At 43.9% G+C, this 17,167-nt stretch overlaps 1 protein-coding gene across 3 annotated transcripts in view; it reads left to right on the plus strand.

The window, feature by feature from the left end:
- MAPRE2 (microtubule associated protein RP/EB family member 2) overlaps positions 1 to 17,167 on the plus strand; it is a 155,841-nt gene that overhangs the window by 99,840 nt on the left and 38,834 nt on the right. For all 3 annotated transcript variants that reach the window (XM_066578065.1, XM_066578066.1, XM_066578064.1), the window contains one exon: positions 4,757 to 4,884. In XM_066578065.1, the coding sequence (XP_066434162.1) occupies positions 4,764 to 4,884 (121 nt within the window). In that variant the 5' untranslated portion in view covers positions 4,757 to 4,763. The remainder of the gene's footprint in view (positions 1 to 4,756; positions 4,885 to 17,167) is intronic.

Raw genomic sequence — 17,167 nt, forward strand, 5'->3', positions numbered from 1 at the left:
CGCAGTGCGACCTTTTTTTTTTTTTTTTTTTTTTTTTTTTAATCCGTTTCAGAGCAGGGTTGCGTATGAGAGCGGCGCCCGTACACAATGTATTGCATATGGATAGCGTTTTATACGCTGCCTAGATCAGTGTAATGGGCTCACGCTGCAATTTTTCTGTTATGCAGAAAAATAGAGCATGCTGCCATCTATTTCTAGTACACAGTGTCTACACGCACATGCGCATGGACCAATGAAAGGCCATTAACTTTCCCGTACTCCATTCACCATGTATCATGTGGTCATGCAATCCGTGGTAAAAACACATTCGGGGACATGAGCCCTAAGCAACACATCCGCTGCTGTCTTGGGATCGTTCTTGGCTCTGATCTTCCGTTTGCTCCCTGTATTTGATCACTTGTACACTCATGTCACCCGCACCCTTTTCTTATTGTGGGAACTTCAAAAACACTTATTGTTGCTCCTCTTGATTCGTTCTCCTCCTGACTAGTGTAACAGACTACTGCTCTTTCTTCCCCTCACTAAGCTCTCTCCTCTCTAACCTTTCTTGAATACAGCAGCCAGGCTTATCTATTAGTACAGCTACTACTCTGATGCCTTCACCCTGTTCTAGTCTCTGCAGTGGTCGCCCATCCAATGTAGAATATAATATTTAAACTCCTCCCTCTCCTCCCTAAAGCCATCAGTAATACTGCACTGCCCTGTATGTGCCAATTATTGCGCTCGGTGCCTATCCTCCCTTATTTCTGTCTTACACCTTACCTGTGCTCTCTGTTCTGCTAATCATCTTGGACTAAGATCCTCGATAATGTGAACCTCCCAGTGCCTTCTCCAAGATTTTTCCTGTGCTGCACCAGTTCTCTGCAATGCACTACACCAGACAATTCACTAATATCCACAGCTTTAAATGTGCTCTAAAAACACATGTTTTTAGGGAGGCCTGTCACATTACCTAATCTAACTGTTCTCTTGTATTTTCCTCCTCAGAACATGAACCCTTCATCCTTCAGTATCCCTCACAATTCATGCACCCTAATTAGAGATGAGCAAGCGTACTCAGCCACGCCCCTTTTTCGCCCGAGCACCGTGATTTTCGAGTACTTCCGTACTCGGGCGAAAAGATTCGGGGGGCGCCGTGGGTAAGTGGGGGGTTGCAGCGGGGAGTGAGCGGGAGAGAGAGAGAGGGCTCCCCCCTGTTCCCCGCTGCTACCCCCCGCGCCGCCACTTTTGACTTTTGTCTGTTCATTTACCCTCTGACTTTTAAAGTGCTGCAGAATATTCTGGCACTCCATAAAGATTATATTTATTAGGAAAGTAGAGATAAGTTGCCTGTTTTTTCTTAAATGTACATTGTCACAGAAAAAAAAAATTCAAGTGCCTTGTAGGTCGAGGACAAAATGTTCCACCCCAGAGAGTAAATATTGTCCGAGCAAGAACGTATACACTGTGTTGGTTATGTGGAAAGACAGATGTTTCTGATTTTGTTAGACTTAGTACTGTAGTAAATCTAGAACAGCACATTTGTGAAGTAAACCTTAAAAAAATACAAAAAACTTAGTTTGTGTCTATTATGTAAAAGAAAGAACTGTAGCAATGCAAAGACAATTAGTGATGCTACCCGTAGAAACCTACTACAGTAATACCTACGGTGTCAGACCCGGGCTTGGCCAATAGCAGCTGGAACGTAATCTATGTATAACTTCTACTGCTCTGTAACAATAGTTGTTTTCATTGATGATGGAAGCATGACTTCAGCAGAATATGCATTGATTAGTGTATTTTCACTGCACCCCATCACCTTGCCTTGCACACCATGTTACTATCTGCCCAGCTAGCATTATCATCCTGCTACATGCTCCGCCGGCCATTGTGATTTTTGGTCTGGCTGATCAGGGATTGCTGCGACCAAAGGAGCTTATAGCACTTCTTGGAAAACAATGGTTCTGTAAGAAAACAATGGTTCTGTATAGTGCTACTGCAGTCCAGGGACTGTGCTGATATTACAACTTGGTCACATTAACTAAAAAATGCCAAAGAGAGCGCTGCATCTTCATTTACAATATGTGCTTATGGAAGTATCGAAGGTTGAAACCCAGTAATCGGCAAGGAATGGCATATGCTAGTAATGTGCCTTCACGTTCTACAACTGCAATACTCGTCATTCTTTAAAATGGGTCGCCCACTCATACCTGATTGGCATCCCATTGATTGGAAACCCTTGACTTTAATTTCACCTTCAAATTATCTGCTAATCCTAAAGGTTCAGGTACTTTTGACAGTCAGATATGGGATATTTGAGCATTTTAAAGCCTCAATATTTAAATGACCAAATCTAATATTTTGACTCATTTGTTTACTTTGGTTCTCTTTATTTACTGTTAGGACTTGTGTTAAAATCTGATGTAGTTTTAGATCAAATAAAAGCAGAAACCGCAAAATTCTGAAGAGTTCACCAACTTTCAATCACCGCTGTATGCGTCAATTACATGCGTGGATTGATATGACTGAATTCACAGTGCAGAGCCATGTGGGTCATATGACCGATATACAAGCGCCCAACATACCCCATTGACCTATTATGAAGTGTATTGAGTACATTATGGTGTCTGTTTTGACATGAAACAAACATGATGGAATTTGCAATGGAAGTTCAGAACAGAGCTCTACGTAGTGGAGCTTCACTAGTATTACGACGACCCTTTCACACGGGTGGAATATTTCTGCCAGGACTCAATGGAATTTGCCGCTTCAGAATTCTGCATCACAATCCGCAGGACTAACTGTGGATTTTGATATAGACTTGCAGGCTGATTTAAACCATTTTTATTTAAAGCCATGAGGACTTTAGTGCCTAAATCTGAAGTGGATCCAACAGAGAGGAGAAGTATAAGCCCTTTCTTAATATTCTCCATATCTTTTGTATCCACTTCTGGCTTTGGCTCAAACTTCATGAAAAACTGCCATAAATGTGTGAAAAAACTCTAAATATCAGTTGACAGTCTGATTGTATTTTGCGCATTCATTTTTGACTTTCCAATGTTTGTCGAGCTTTTGTCTAATCTTGTATGAAAAGCATTTGCAGAAATCTCTAAACCTTTTCTCTCTGGAGTACTAGAAGAAACACTCACTGATGCTCTATTGTGTTAATAATGTTCCTATAATAGCAACGATCAGTTCTTGGAATTGCATCTATGAAAATTGTGCATTGAAACAATTGTGATTGATCCAAATCTGTAATAACAGCTGCTGTTAAATGTTTTGCCCATAATCATGTATTCTTCTTACAAATAACTTGGAGCTGTCATGGACTGACCGCTTCATTTGGCTGCTTAGGAAATTTTAGAAGAATCTTTGCGCTTCTAATGGAATTTGGGTCATTTTTTTTTTTTTTTGCATATTTACATTTTCTGATAGATGCAGTTGTTTGCCAGTATTCTTTATAAGATTCGTCGTCGACCACTTGATGATCGCCAATCGGACTATTGTTCCATATATTGTCCTGAAAATCCGCAACTAAATACAAGCTCACATGAACGGGTCAGATTCTGCATGCAGGAGGACCGCAGCGGATTCTGGCTGATCACCATGTGCACCTGATTTAGCTGTATTGCGGATGACCGTAACTACTTGCCATCGGTCATGCGCAGTATAGTTTGTTTTTTTTTCCCCCCTCCAATATTTGTATTTCCCATGCTATTGCGAAGTGATGACGCGGGTACCCAAGTGTTAATTACGTATGGGCTTCGGGTCAGACTGCCTCCATTGACTTCAATGGAGGCTGTCCGTGGCAAAAAGTGCATGCTGCGATTTTTCTTCCGTTCGCGGAATACACGATTCATATCTGCGAGTGTAAAGGAAAAAGCAAGAGTTCATTCCTTTCAATGCCTGTGTTTTGCTGTGGATCCTGTTCACGGACAGCAATCGCGAATTCCGCCATTAGAATCCGATTGTCTGAGACCCCTTTGGGGCAATTCCGTTTCTACTCCAATGAGAATGTGAGCATTTTTGTTGATGTAGCCTTTTGCAATAGAAAAAAAATGATAAAAATTGAAATTTGCTTCATGCAAAGAAAACTACTGATGAGCCTTGATACATAATGGTGTAAGCTGTTCATAAGGAAGCACTACTGAGAGGAAACACTAAATTAAAGCTGCACAGGGCTATAAATAGAAGTGGACAGGAAAGCATTGTGCAGCCAACGGACTATAAATAATTGGGCTGCAGCGTGGAGGCCAGGCTAGTAGAGTCGTAGGGGTTAAACAGAAAAGTCATTAATATAAAGGACCATAGACCACCTACACAACGAATAGATATAATGTTATCAGACCAGACACATGCCGATTTATACTGGACACAGATGTGTATGTTTTGTGTAAGTTGTTTCATCCACACTCTTTAAGTTGTTTTCTCATTTGTGTATTACCTGGGGCTGCCATATTTTCTTTGGAGAAGGAGGGCATTCAATGGGAAGTCCTTTGCAGTCCACAATAATACCTGTATGAATCTGTGTCCTTGATTTTAAGTCCCAACTCCCAGAACGTACCTGCCATTCTAATCAATGCTGTTCTTAATGCATTTTACATTGCCAGTTGAAAACTCTGTATTATGTATCTCAAGTGTATTCTGCTTTTATCACATTCTTTGGACATTCCCCTTGGAATTTTCACTCCACGGGTTACGGTTTTTGAAGTGTTGGATTAGTATTACAAGCATCTATGCTATGATCTCAATCTTCATGTCCTGTTTGTCTTTACAGCTGGGGAATGGCGGTCAACGTGTACTCTACCTCGATAACGCAGGAGACTATGAGCAGACATGACATCATTGCATGGGTGAATGACATTCTGTGTCTAAACTACGTGAAGGTCGAACAACTATGTTCAGGTATGAGATCTGCACTTCATATTAACCTATGAGGTTTGTTGCCATTATACATGCTACATTATACTGCTACATGCAGTAGGACAAATGTTTTTAGTGGTTTATGATGGCGTTTTTACAGGGCCCAATAATTAGGCAAGAACATTAATTCGCCTGATCCTCGGTTTGTGTAACGGTGCCTTGATGACCTGATAAACAAGCAAACACTCATTCTTTAGGAATCGCGTCTTCTGTGTGGTACTAAAAATCCTTTCAAGCAGAATTTACACACAACAATTATTGTTTGAATGACCGAAATACTGAATGAATTAACAACTTTTTTGCATAGTAATGCTCAGCATTTAGGCCACTTTCACATAGTGCGATTTTCATCGCGATGTGACAGTACTACAAATCGCATATATATGAAGCCCATGCTTTTCCAACGGGTTCCTTCACATTAGCGATATTTTGTAGGCTGCTACATTGAGAGGAAAAAAATTGGGGCATGCTGAATATTACCGTGATTTGCAATGTTTTGAATCCTGTGTTTTCATATGGAGCCTTCTTCTGTGTTGCATCGCATGAAAACGCGGTTTTTGTGCAGTTCAATGCAACTTTTACAGTAGGAAATCCTATGGTTTCCCCTAAAATAAGCACTAGCTACATTAAAAAAAAAACACAATACATCACCTAAGTGGCGCTATTGGCCTTCACCGCACGTTCTGTTCTGCAGCTTCGGCACACTTGTAGTTTTCACCCGGTGTTTCCTGGTCAGGGGCTCAAAAAACTCAAACTCCAGGAAGAGCTGGCTGTGATTGGCTAAGCCGCGGCGCTCGAGAACCAATCACAGCCATTCAATGCTCTGGCTGTAATTTGGTTCTCGAGCAACACAGCTCAGCCAATCACTGCAGCGCTCAATGAACCAATCAGAGCCAGCTCTTCCTGGAGGTGGGGATTTTTAACCCCTGAGAAGGAAGCACTGGGTAAAAACTACAAACAAGTGTGCTGGAGCTACACAGGAGACGTGCAGGGGAGCTGGACAGCGCCTCTTGGGTGATGTGTAATTTTTTTAAATGCAGCCAGGGCTTATTTTTGGATTTTCATGCCCCCAAAAAATCGGCCGGCCGATATACACTACCATCTGATACATTGGATTCCAATTCGTCAGATCACACAAGCGTATTCCCGCGGCGTAAAAGTGCCAGGCGCTTTTAAGTCGGGTAGGAAAGATAGCCCTGGAACTATCTTTCTGGCCGGACTACAGCCGCTGCCATAGACTCCTATGTGAGCCAATGACAGCGGCGGAGGGAGAGGGGTTTAGCAGTGGGACTGCTAAACTCCCTCCCCCATCTCTCCTCTCCTCCCCTCCGGCTATTTGAAATGGGGGGGGAGCTAATCTCCTCCCCATCCCGCCCCCTCCCATTGCTGGCTGTGGACAAGGGGCGGGAGCTTAGGTCTGCCCCTGCCCCGCCCACTACCATTGCAAACAGCCGGAGGGGAGGAGAGAGGAGGTGAGCCAGGGAGGGGGGAAACTGTCTCCCTAAGGCATATACACCGAGACGGTAGCGTATATTTGCCGGACGTAAAAAGGCCGGCCAATATACGCTTGTGTTAAATAAGCCCTTAAACTCAGCGATAAAGGATAAATGAACTAATAGTGCACAATTATCGCGCAAATTCATTCGTTTCAGCAAATTTTGAGTGATAATTGTTGCATGTGAATGGGGGATGTGCTGCCGACAGTGCTTTAGCAGTGTGGGGGATGAATGATCATTCGGCCCTTATGCCTTCAGAGTATGCCTGTATGAATGCTAGACAAATGAATACCAATCTCGTTGGTCGGCACTCTTTACGTAGTTCAGTTCTAGCCTTATAAAAGGACCTTGTATATATTAATTACAAGGCCTCCATCTTGCGAATGTGCAAATGTTGCCAGTTTTTGATGCTTGTAGTATTTGATATAGATGAGCTTGATTGGAAGCCTTTGAACAAATAGGATGGATGTAGAAGTTGAATTTCTGATCTTGTGAGAGAAGATGAAGGTGATGATTTACAAGATGGTGACTGAATATCCATCATATAAGGCAAATTTTCAAATGTGTCAAGGTTCAACACAAAATCAAGGGTGCACATATTATAATATGAGCATTTAATGGCAAAAGGAACACAAAACCTAGGAAGTGTACCAAAGCATCACAGCAATTCCTCCCTTGATCTTGTCTCATATTGCAATTCAAGCTCAGAAATACATAAAGAAATCTCTGTAACCCAGAAGCTCAGCCATGTCCCTTCTTACAATCCTGTGACTGGCAGTAAAGCAGTGGAACCAAAAACATAGTTGATCCCTTCCCCTTTAGGGCTCCTGCCCACGAGCAGATATTTGCTGCAGAATCCGCGGCAGGCGTTCGCACTGTGGATCTGCAGCAGATAGAGCCCATTGCCTGCTATGGAAAATCTATTCTTCCTGCACACTAGCGGAAACCAATTGAGGTTCCCACAAGTGGAGGAAAAATTGCAGCATGGTGCATATTTGTGCGAAATCCGCACTGACTGCTTCTATTGAAGTCAATGGAAGCCGTCCAATCCGCGTCCATTTCTAGATGATAATGCGGGAAAAGCAGGAGTTTCAAAAAAAAAGAAATATGTACTGCGCATGTCCAACGGCTTGCCATGCGGACCATCCGCAGTACAGATGAAAAATGGAAGTGACAGGTACGCACGGACGCCGCTGCTCCCAGGACCGGTTTTTGCATGCAGAATTCCGTGTGTAGGCAGCCTCAGTAAGCATCAACCCCAGCTAACCACCAAAGATGGAACATATCACTGAAGATTAACCCCTCGTTTCCTCTGAAGGATTTCTTCAAGTTTGCTGTTACTTTCATTTCTTGGTTAAATGCTCCTTTAAATGCAGTTAATTGGGTATCAGTGTATTTATGCCAATTTTCTAGTTTAAATGTAGTGGAAATTATGGCTTTAAAACCGACCACCGTATTATGTATATCCCTGTACTACTTTTTCCGACATATAAGAATGCATTTTAGGACGTGGACTGTACTTTAGAGTCATATCAAGTATGTCTCATTAAGGCCCCCTGTCCACAGGCGTGATTCCGCCGGCGGTAAATCGCCGATTAATCACTCCGTCTGAAGCTTTCCCTAGCTTTGCTATAGAAAGCATCGCCCCCCCCCCCCCCCTATCCACGAGAGGAGAATCATTGCGATTCTCCGCTCACGGCTGGTAATTTGCAGCATGCTGCGAATTGCCACAATTTTCCGTGGTCAGCCTATCTGTCAGATAGCTGACAGCGGAGATCCATCTGCCAGCTCCTGCTTTGGGGCAGCGGCTCCCGCGGCAGAGATCCGGGGGCCTAAAGCTTTCCACCACTTTTTCAACTAGGAAAGTGCAAGAAAATATCAGGTCTGCCCTTCCGTTCTATGTAACAAATTCATCAGCGCAGCAATGGGCCCTGTTGATGAATCTGCTGTACTCTGTGCTGGAGAAGAGACTCGTGCAAAATAAGAAAAATTGCATCACTTGTAGTTTTGTAGCATAACCTACTGTTTTTGGCTGCATTCCCACGAACGTATATCGGCTCGGTTTTCACGCCGAGCCGATTATACGTTGTCCTCATCTGCAGGGGGGAGGATGGAAGATCCAGGAGCAGGAACTGAGCTCCCGCCCCCTCTCTGCCCCCTCTCTGCCCCCTCTCTGCCCCCTCTCTGCCCCCTCTCTGCCTCCTCTCTGCCTCCTCTCCGCCCCTCTGCACTATTTGCAATGAAAGGAGGTGGGACAGGGCGGGGCTAAGTTCCGAGAATTAGCCCTGCCCCCGTTCCACCTCTCCCTATTGCAAATAGTGCAGAGGGGCGGAGAGGCGGCAGAGAGGGGGCGGGAGCTCAGTTCCTGCTCCTGGCTCTTCCATCCCCCCCCCCCCTGCAGATGAGGACGACGTATATCGGCTCGACGTGAAAACCGAGCTGATATACGTTCGTGGGAATGCACGCTTTAGTAGAGACATAACGATTATCATCGTTTGCAATCCAAACAACTTTACTAACAGTAATCTTTTATGTCCAGGGCAAGTTTATTTCTCAACCCATAGAAAAGCGTGTGAGAAATAGAAGTTTAATGGCTGTCTGTGGGTAAAACATAATTATGTTTCTCGTAAATTACTAATAATGTGAGATGACATACTTTCTTAATTGTACTGTATTTTCCCCACATGTGACTAGAAAGCAGTGTGGGTGGATAAGTACAGTAACTGTAGCCAAGCACTTGAAAGGTTGCAGTTGAAAGGAAAATGGCTTTGTTTCCATTCTTTTCACCAGAACAAAACTTGTAGCTGTTTTCGAGAACAGTGGCCACTTGCATGTGTAGTGAATGGGGGTCTTATATTGTTACATGTAATGATTTGATGTGAGTGTATATCATGGTATGGTCTCATGGACTCCTTTTTGCCTAGTATTGGAAGGGCTTTCTAGGTTTTAGCAACTAAAGCTTGATCACTATATTAATGAAAAGTTCTACAACTTTCTTATATGTTGTATTTGAATTTCTTATCATTGTCTAGATAACTGCTTGCTGTCTGTGAATCCCTACTTGGCTAGTCCTGCTCTCAGCTGAAAAGTGGATATAATTGTATCCAGTTTAGTGCTCTATGAGCTGAACACCTGGGACTGCAGAATGATGCATGGCTGCTGGGATTTTTTTAGATCACAGAGCCTTGCCTAGACTGGATACAAACTTCCTACTCAGAGCAAGACTGTATGTATACAGACCTGCAGCCTGTGAATGTATATGAGAGTGTTTGTATTCATAGATAGCAGATACTTGTCTTTTAAAATTGTTTAGGCATTGAAACAAAGTAAGTAGAAAACTGCTTAAAGTTTAGGCTTCATAACTTTAAAGGGGGTTGTCTGCCCCTTTTTTTTTTAACTGATGAGTTATCCTCTGGATAGATCATCAGTATTTGATGGATGGGGTTCTGCCGCTTGGCATCCCCGTTCATCAGCTGGTTGCCCGATCCACTGTCCAGTGCGGCAGACTAGATATTGTCATCGTCGAACACTGGAAGAAGTGCCGGCGCTGGTTTTACTACCATTGAAATCAATGGGACAATCATTCTGCTACAGCACTTCCTGCTGCTCCTCTGGTCATGATGTCGTGTCCAGTCCTGTCCAGCAGGGAAACAGGAAGTGACATAGCAACACAGCTCTTGCATTGATTTCCATGGGAGTGGAGCCAGCTCTGCCACTTCTTCCCTTATCTGGCCCACTGCACTGGATGGTGTGCTGGACGATTACCTGATAGATGGGGGCTCCAAGCGACTGACCCTGCATTTATCAACTACTGATGACCTATCCAGAGGATGTCATATGTTTAAAAAAAAAAAAAAAAAAGTCAGGAAACCCCTTTAAGGCTGAATTCACATGGGCAAATTCGATATTGGTCAGTGAAAGACCGCTGTTTCCCTGTGATTTCCATGCAATACATTTTATTTCATATTTACACACACATTTACATCTGTTTTCACACGAGATTTTCACTGCTCTGTAATTCCTGGGTTTTTTATTATGTCATCCCCATAGTAGCGTGTTATAAATGCATTGCACTCGCATGAAAATCACATGACCAGCTATTGCAATCCATTTTTTTTTACACTTTTATAGAAAATAATGGTCAATTCTTGAACAAAAGCCCTTCAGAGAAGACACCCTAAAATGATTTTATTTATTACATCATACTAAAAACAGGGCTATTTTTAGTATTCTGTAATAAATGCAATTCTTAAGATTTACACAAAAATAGGACATGCAGCGATTCTTAAAACTCTTGACTTTTAGTCCAAGAGAAAAAACGTTTGTATGAATTAACCCATTCAAATGAATGGGTTCTTTTGCCATTCAAATTCTGTTCACCTCTGAATTGGACAGGACTCGCATGGGAAAATTGCCTGTGTGAATACAGCCTGAGGTTTCTTTCACACGAGCGTTTTATCGCAACTATTTTGCAGTGATCAACGCCGGCCGAAAATTGTGACCATCTGAAGCATTGGATTCTAATCCATTTGTTCAGATGGGTGATTTTTCTTTCAATAATTTTTATTGGGTTTTCACATTAATATCGAACATTTACAAAAAGAAAATGTCTGTGCTTTCTAGCAATTAAACAGCAACAACACCTTGTGAGTATTGATAATGAGCTCTTCTGGCTTATAATAAAGTCTTGCTAGGTCTTTACTTTGTAACATACACTAACATGGGGAAAAAAGAAAACAAAAAAGTGTGGAATGAGGAGGAAAGGAGAGAGCGGGGCGGGGGGGGGAGGTAACCAGGTATGCGGTTTGATTGTATTGATTGAGGTCAGTACGGCTTATGCACATGATCCAGTTTGTAGCCATCTAAAGAACGTGGGTGTATCGCGTATGTCAATCCACGTTGCCCAGGTCTTGTAGTAATTATCGTAACCCTGTGGGTCGTCGGTCAGCATCAACCTCTCCATCCTAGCAATTTCGTCCATCGCCCCCACCCATGCGTGTCTGGGGACCTCTTTGTTCTGTTTCCAGAACCAAGGAATTGTTAGGCGGGTTGCCATGATGAAGAATTTTAGAAGGCCTTTTTTGAGTGATGGGTTATTGGGGGAGATGGACAGGAGCGCCAACTCTGGTGTCAGAGTCAGGGGGTTCCTGCAGGTGTGCTCGTATAAGTTCTTCATATCGAGCCAAATGGGCGCTACCATAGGGCACTCCCAGCAGATATGCAGCATCGAACCTAATCCCGATCTGGCATCGCCAGCATATGTTCGATGTGGAGGGGAAGAAGGCGTGGAGCCTTTCCGGGATCATATACCATCTGGCTAGAATTTTGAAGTTTAGCTCCTGGAGCTTGCTTGCGATGGACATTTTGTGAGTATGCTGAAACGCCCAGCACCAGATGGGTGATTTTTTAAAATTTTCTTTTCCTCTGCGTATAATCGTCCGGCCCGGATGAGATTCTGACCGGCTTTCTTTACATGTGACCGGAAAACATGAGACTCGTCTTATATTTTGTGGGAATACGCCGGCCAGTCCCAAAGACTCCTATGGAAGCCTATGAGAGCTGCCTGAAAAGGGAGGTAGTTTAGCAGTAGCTCGCGTTGCTAAATTCCCTCCCCCTCTCCATGCCAGCAGCTTCCTTAGGCTGGGGATGGAGGGGGAGGGACTAACCCTGCTAAGCTCCCGCCCCGTCCCCTTGCCGGCAAGGGGCAGAGAGGGGGAGGGAGTTTAGCTCACTAGCTCTGCTAAGCTCCCGCCCCGTCCCCTTGCCGGCAAGGGGCAGAGAGGGTCAGGGAATTTAGCTCACTAGCTCTGCTAAGCTCCTGCTCTCGACCCCTCCCTTTGCCGGCAAGGGGTGGAGAGGAGGAGGGTGTTTAGCAGAGCTGAACTTTCTCCTCCTGGCCGAAGGTATTCTGGGCTGTGACGTATATACGCTGCAGCCCGGTCGTCTGAAAGAGCGAATTTCAGCCACGATATGCATCAGAGCTAAGCTCTGCCCCATCCCATTGTTGGCTGCGGGAGGGGACGGGAGCTTAGCTCCACCCTTGCCCCACCCCTTCCATTGCAAACAGCTGAAGGGGAGGAGAGAGGAGGTGAGCCAGCAAGGGGGAAACAGCTAAGCTGTCTCCTCATGCCCAACAGCATTGCAGCCTCGGCGTATATGCGCCGGGGCTGTGCTGTCTGAACCAGCGCACAAACATTAGATTTGTGTGCCCATTCACGCGTTTTTACAGCGTTGGTGGGCGCACTTAAAAGCGCCTACGGCCATATGAAAGAGCCCTTAAGCTCAGGTATATTGTCAGTGGTGACAAATTGATAGTGTTCCAGCTATGGACCTGTTCAGAATTTTTGGTTATTACATCTACTTTTGCTGTATGTGATGGAGTAGGGCAATGGCAACATTCATTATTATTATTTATTAATTATTATGATTGAAGTTGTGGTTGGGCAATTAATTTCAATTAATTAATTTGCCATTTATATGTTTTATCACGACTATACATACTTCTCAAGCAGCTGTGCTAGTTATTAAACAGACAGAAAAAAGATAATACTCCCCTCTCCTTGTACTTCTGGAGCCGAGCTGCGTGGCTTACAGTGCCACAGCGCTGACTTCCTGGGTAGACCACTAAATAAAAGCATGTGACCCATGTGCTCATCAAGGGCCACAGCATTATGTTCCCAAACGTCTGTTGTCATAGTACCCAGGATATGAGCACTAATGCCAGGAGTGCCGACAGGGACTGTGGCCTCTGATTGGCCCTTTAAGGGTGGGGCTACGTAATTACGGTGTGATAAATTGCATCTGCTGAGCTTGCTGTGTTCTTTCCAAACAGAGAATTCATTGGAGGAGTTAGTGCTGCCGAGAGCTATTTAAAGCAAATAAAAATACAAGTGTGCGAGCTTGCAATGATGATTTGATTTATAGTGTGGTTTGTTTTAAGTGTGTGAGACTTAAAATCGGGTGACTTTAGATCTGGGACTTTAGATGGGAGTCAAATATCTATTTTTATTTTTCATTTGTATAAATGAATTCACTTTTATCTGTACCATCCCCATTTAGAATGTGCTCCATGGTTGACAATGCTGTCCAGTGTACATCTTGTGCCATGTATGCAGTCCTTGAATTCAAGGGTGCATACTGCTATATAAGATGTCAGCATGTTGCACGTTTGGAAGCCTAGATCCTGGATCTAAATGAGCAGGTTGCAACACTGAGATCCATTGACAGCGTGGAAAGGTTTTTGCAGCACATTGTGCAAACACTCGCTGGGGTCCTACTAGTGGAGGGGGAAGATTCAATCATTAGAACGACAGACGGGGAAATTTGCCACGAAGACCAGAATTCTTAAATAGTGTTGTCTTCCGGGTGCTCACGTTCTACACGTCGTTGATCAGGTTGAGCGATTACTGAGAGGGGCTGGTGAGAACCAAGTGGTCATGGTACACATTTGCACCAATGACCAAGTTAGAGGTAGGTGGAAGGATAATTAAAATTGATTCCAGGGATGTAGGATGTAAGCTGCGGGAAAGGGCCTCCAAAGTAGTATTTTCTAAAATACCCGTACAGTGTATTACACCAGAAAGGGAGATTAGGGAGGTAAACAAGTGGCTCCAGAGTTGGTGTAGGAAGAAGAGGTTTGGATTCCTGGAGAATTGGCCCGACTTCGCAATCTGCTACAGGTTCTACCATAGGGATGGACTATATCTCAATGGGGAGGGTGTAGCTGTGCCGTCGGGACAAGATGGCTGGAAGATTGGAGGAGTGTTTAAACTAGGGACTGAGGGAAATGGCAACCAAAGAGCTAGAGGAGAAGAGAGTGTAGATAGTGAACTGGGACTGAGCACGTTTTGGTCTCTAAATACAGTGTATTCAGGGGCCGAAAAACACCTATTTCCAGAGTACTTTAGGATTTTGCGCGGATGAATACACAGAAGGGCCCATTATTTTAATGTGCAAGCACGCAGTGCATATGCATGTTTCATGCATATTCACTGTGTATTCCCATTAACCCATTCACTTCTATAGCCTACTTTGGTGCGTAATACGCTCTAAAATAGGACATGCTGTATGTTGTTTCAGACTACTGAAAATATTGTGCAAAATATGCAACATAGTAACATAGTATGCAAGGCTAAAAAAGACCTATATCCATCCCGTTCAATGCATGTGAATGAAGCCTAAGACAAATAGATAAAGCAGCACATCACAATGAGGTAACTTATTGGGGACTTTACCCAGAAACCAAAACCTGCGGACCTCATAAATGTAATAAGTTTCTGGCCCCTTTTTTGTTGAATGATGAAGAGAAAGCAAATCTGTTTAATGGGGAGGGGGGAGGGGCCAGTGTATTAACAATGGCAAATGGAATGTCAGGTGAAATGCAGAGTGATAAAGCAAACTCTCCATTTAATATCACCAGTCTAACCCGGAAAGAAATGTGATGTTATGACAGCGATATCGCTGCGAGAAAATCATAGTGATATCGCAGCTGTGTTCTGTGCAATATTGCTGCATAAAAAAAAGCAATAAATCACCTAACAGGCGCTGTCCACTCCGCCGCACCTCTCCTCTGAAGCTCCAGCACACTTGTCTTCACTCTTCAGCCAGTGCTTCCTGGTCAGGGGGTTCAAAAATCCTGCCTCCAGAAAGCGCGGTCTCTGATTGGCTGAGCCATGGTGCTCAAGAATCAATCCAGCCATTCAATACGCAGGCTTCTGATGACATACACCCCCAGGTATATATATATATTTCTGTTGTCTGTTCTTCATGCATGGCCAAACGTCTAGACTAATCTGTACCAAATTTGCCCCATAGGTAAGTGAGACACTTTGAAAGGTTTTAAGCTGGGTTTCAACTTTCTAGGACCTACCATTTGGATGTATTCAGATTTTTTTTTTCTTTTATGCAAATATGTTGCAAACTAATATTGCCCAAATTTTCCTTTCGAAATGTCTCTCCCCTTCGCTGGGGTTTTGTAGAGTTCAATGTTTGAGAATGCTTCATTCATGGCTTTCCTATATGAATAATCGCCATTTAAATTTCTCAACCGTTAGTGATTCAGATTGGAAAATAATAATCTCCAAGGCTTTATAGCCAAATAGTTCAGGAAATGTTATTTCCCAGAGTGTGAGAATGCTTACTGACTGACAAAAGGTCATCCTGGAAGTGTAAGGATACAGTAGTTGGCCTAACCCTGACATATTCTTGGTGTGTAATGTCATCTTATAATGTATAGTGTAATAATAGAGCTACTGCATCATACAATGTATCATTGCTGTTTGAGTTTAGCATTACTTCTCCATTTTGTATCAAGATGTCTTTAAAGGGGAAAATAATGTTTGGTAGTTGCGGCCAGTAGAGGGTCATCGCTCATTATGGTGTTGTGTGTGTAAACATTCTTAGATTAAGAGTACCTAAGATGTGCACATTCTCATCCTGAAACGTCTTACTCCACCATATGGTTTGTAACACAACATTGCACTGTAAGCACAAATGTGTCTTCATTCTGGAGACATTGCAGATGTTTGTTCTCTCTACGTTTTTATGACCAGTTGCAGCAATAACCTCCGGAGTGTTAATGGGAAAAGATGATCGCATTGATTTGGAGGATGGGGGAATTTATCAGTGGCCAAATTTTGCATATTCAGCCTCACAAAAAAGGACTAAAAAGTGATCAAATAGTTGTATGAACCAAAAAATGAGACTATTACTGGGGCATTTTTAAAAAAACCCGCAGCGGATATGGGTATAACAAGCGTGATCACGGCATTTATTTTTTGCAGGTTGCTGGGAGACAGTGTGATAAAAATAAAAAGGCAACCTCAATTGGGGCTGCTTAGGCCTCATGTCCACGGGCAAAAGAAGAATTAAAATCCTCAGTGGATTTTAACTCTTCTCCCGCACGCAGATCCGCACCCCATAGGGATGCATTGACCACCCGCGGGTAGATAAATACCCGCGGATGGTCAATAAAAGGGATTTTTTTTTAAAATGGAGCATGAAAAAATCTGGACCATGCTCCATTTTCGTGCGGGTCTCCCGCGGGCTTCTATTGAAGCCTATGGAAGCCGTCCGGATCCGCGGGAGATCTAAAATAGAAATTTAAAAGAATTAACTCACCCGCAGCGGACCGGGAAGGTCTTCTCTTCCTCACGGCCGGATCTTTCTTGCTTCGGCTCGGCGGATGTGCCTCGGCGACGTGCCGGCCACGTGCTGCCGGCGTGACGAGTTCATCCGCCGGCCGAAATAGAAGATCCGGCCGTGAGGAAGAGAAGACCTTCCCGGTCCGCTGTGGGTGAGTTAATTCTTTTAAATTCTGATTTTAAGCGCTCATGTCCGCGGGACAGGAGGGACCCGCTACGGATTCTCCATGGAGAATCCGGAGCGGGCCTGATTTTCCCCGTGGACATGAGGCCTAATTTGTATATATTTTTTTTGCAGACGTGTGAAAAACACAGTGATTACGCACCAAATGCGCATACACAGTGAAGATGCGGTGTTTTTCACAGCCTAAAATTGCATAGACCTATGTGATTGAGTCTTAAAGGGGTTGTTTCACGCCGAAACGGGTTTTTTTAAAATTCAATAGGCCCCCCGTTCGGCGCGAGACAAACCCAAGGGATGGATTAAAAAAAAAAAAGTTTATTACTTACCCGAATCCCCGCGCTGCGGCGACTTCTTTCTTCCTTTACCAAGATGGCCGCCGGGATCTTCACCCACGATGCACCGCAGGTCTTCTCCCATGGTGCACCGTGGGCTCTGTGCGGTCC

The sequence above is a fragment of the Eleutherodactylus coqui genome, chromosome 9 (genome assembly GCF_035609145.1).
Source record: "Eleutherodactylus coqui strain aEleCoq1 chromosome 9, aEleCoq1.hap1, whole genome shotgun sequence".
Lineage (NCBI taxonomy): Eukaryota > Metazoa > Chordata > Amphibia > Anura > Eleutherodactylidae > Eleutherodactylus > Eleutherodactylus coqui.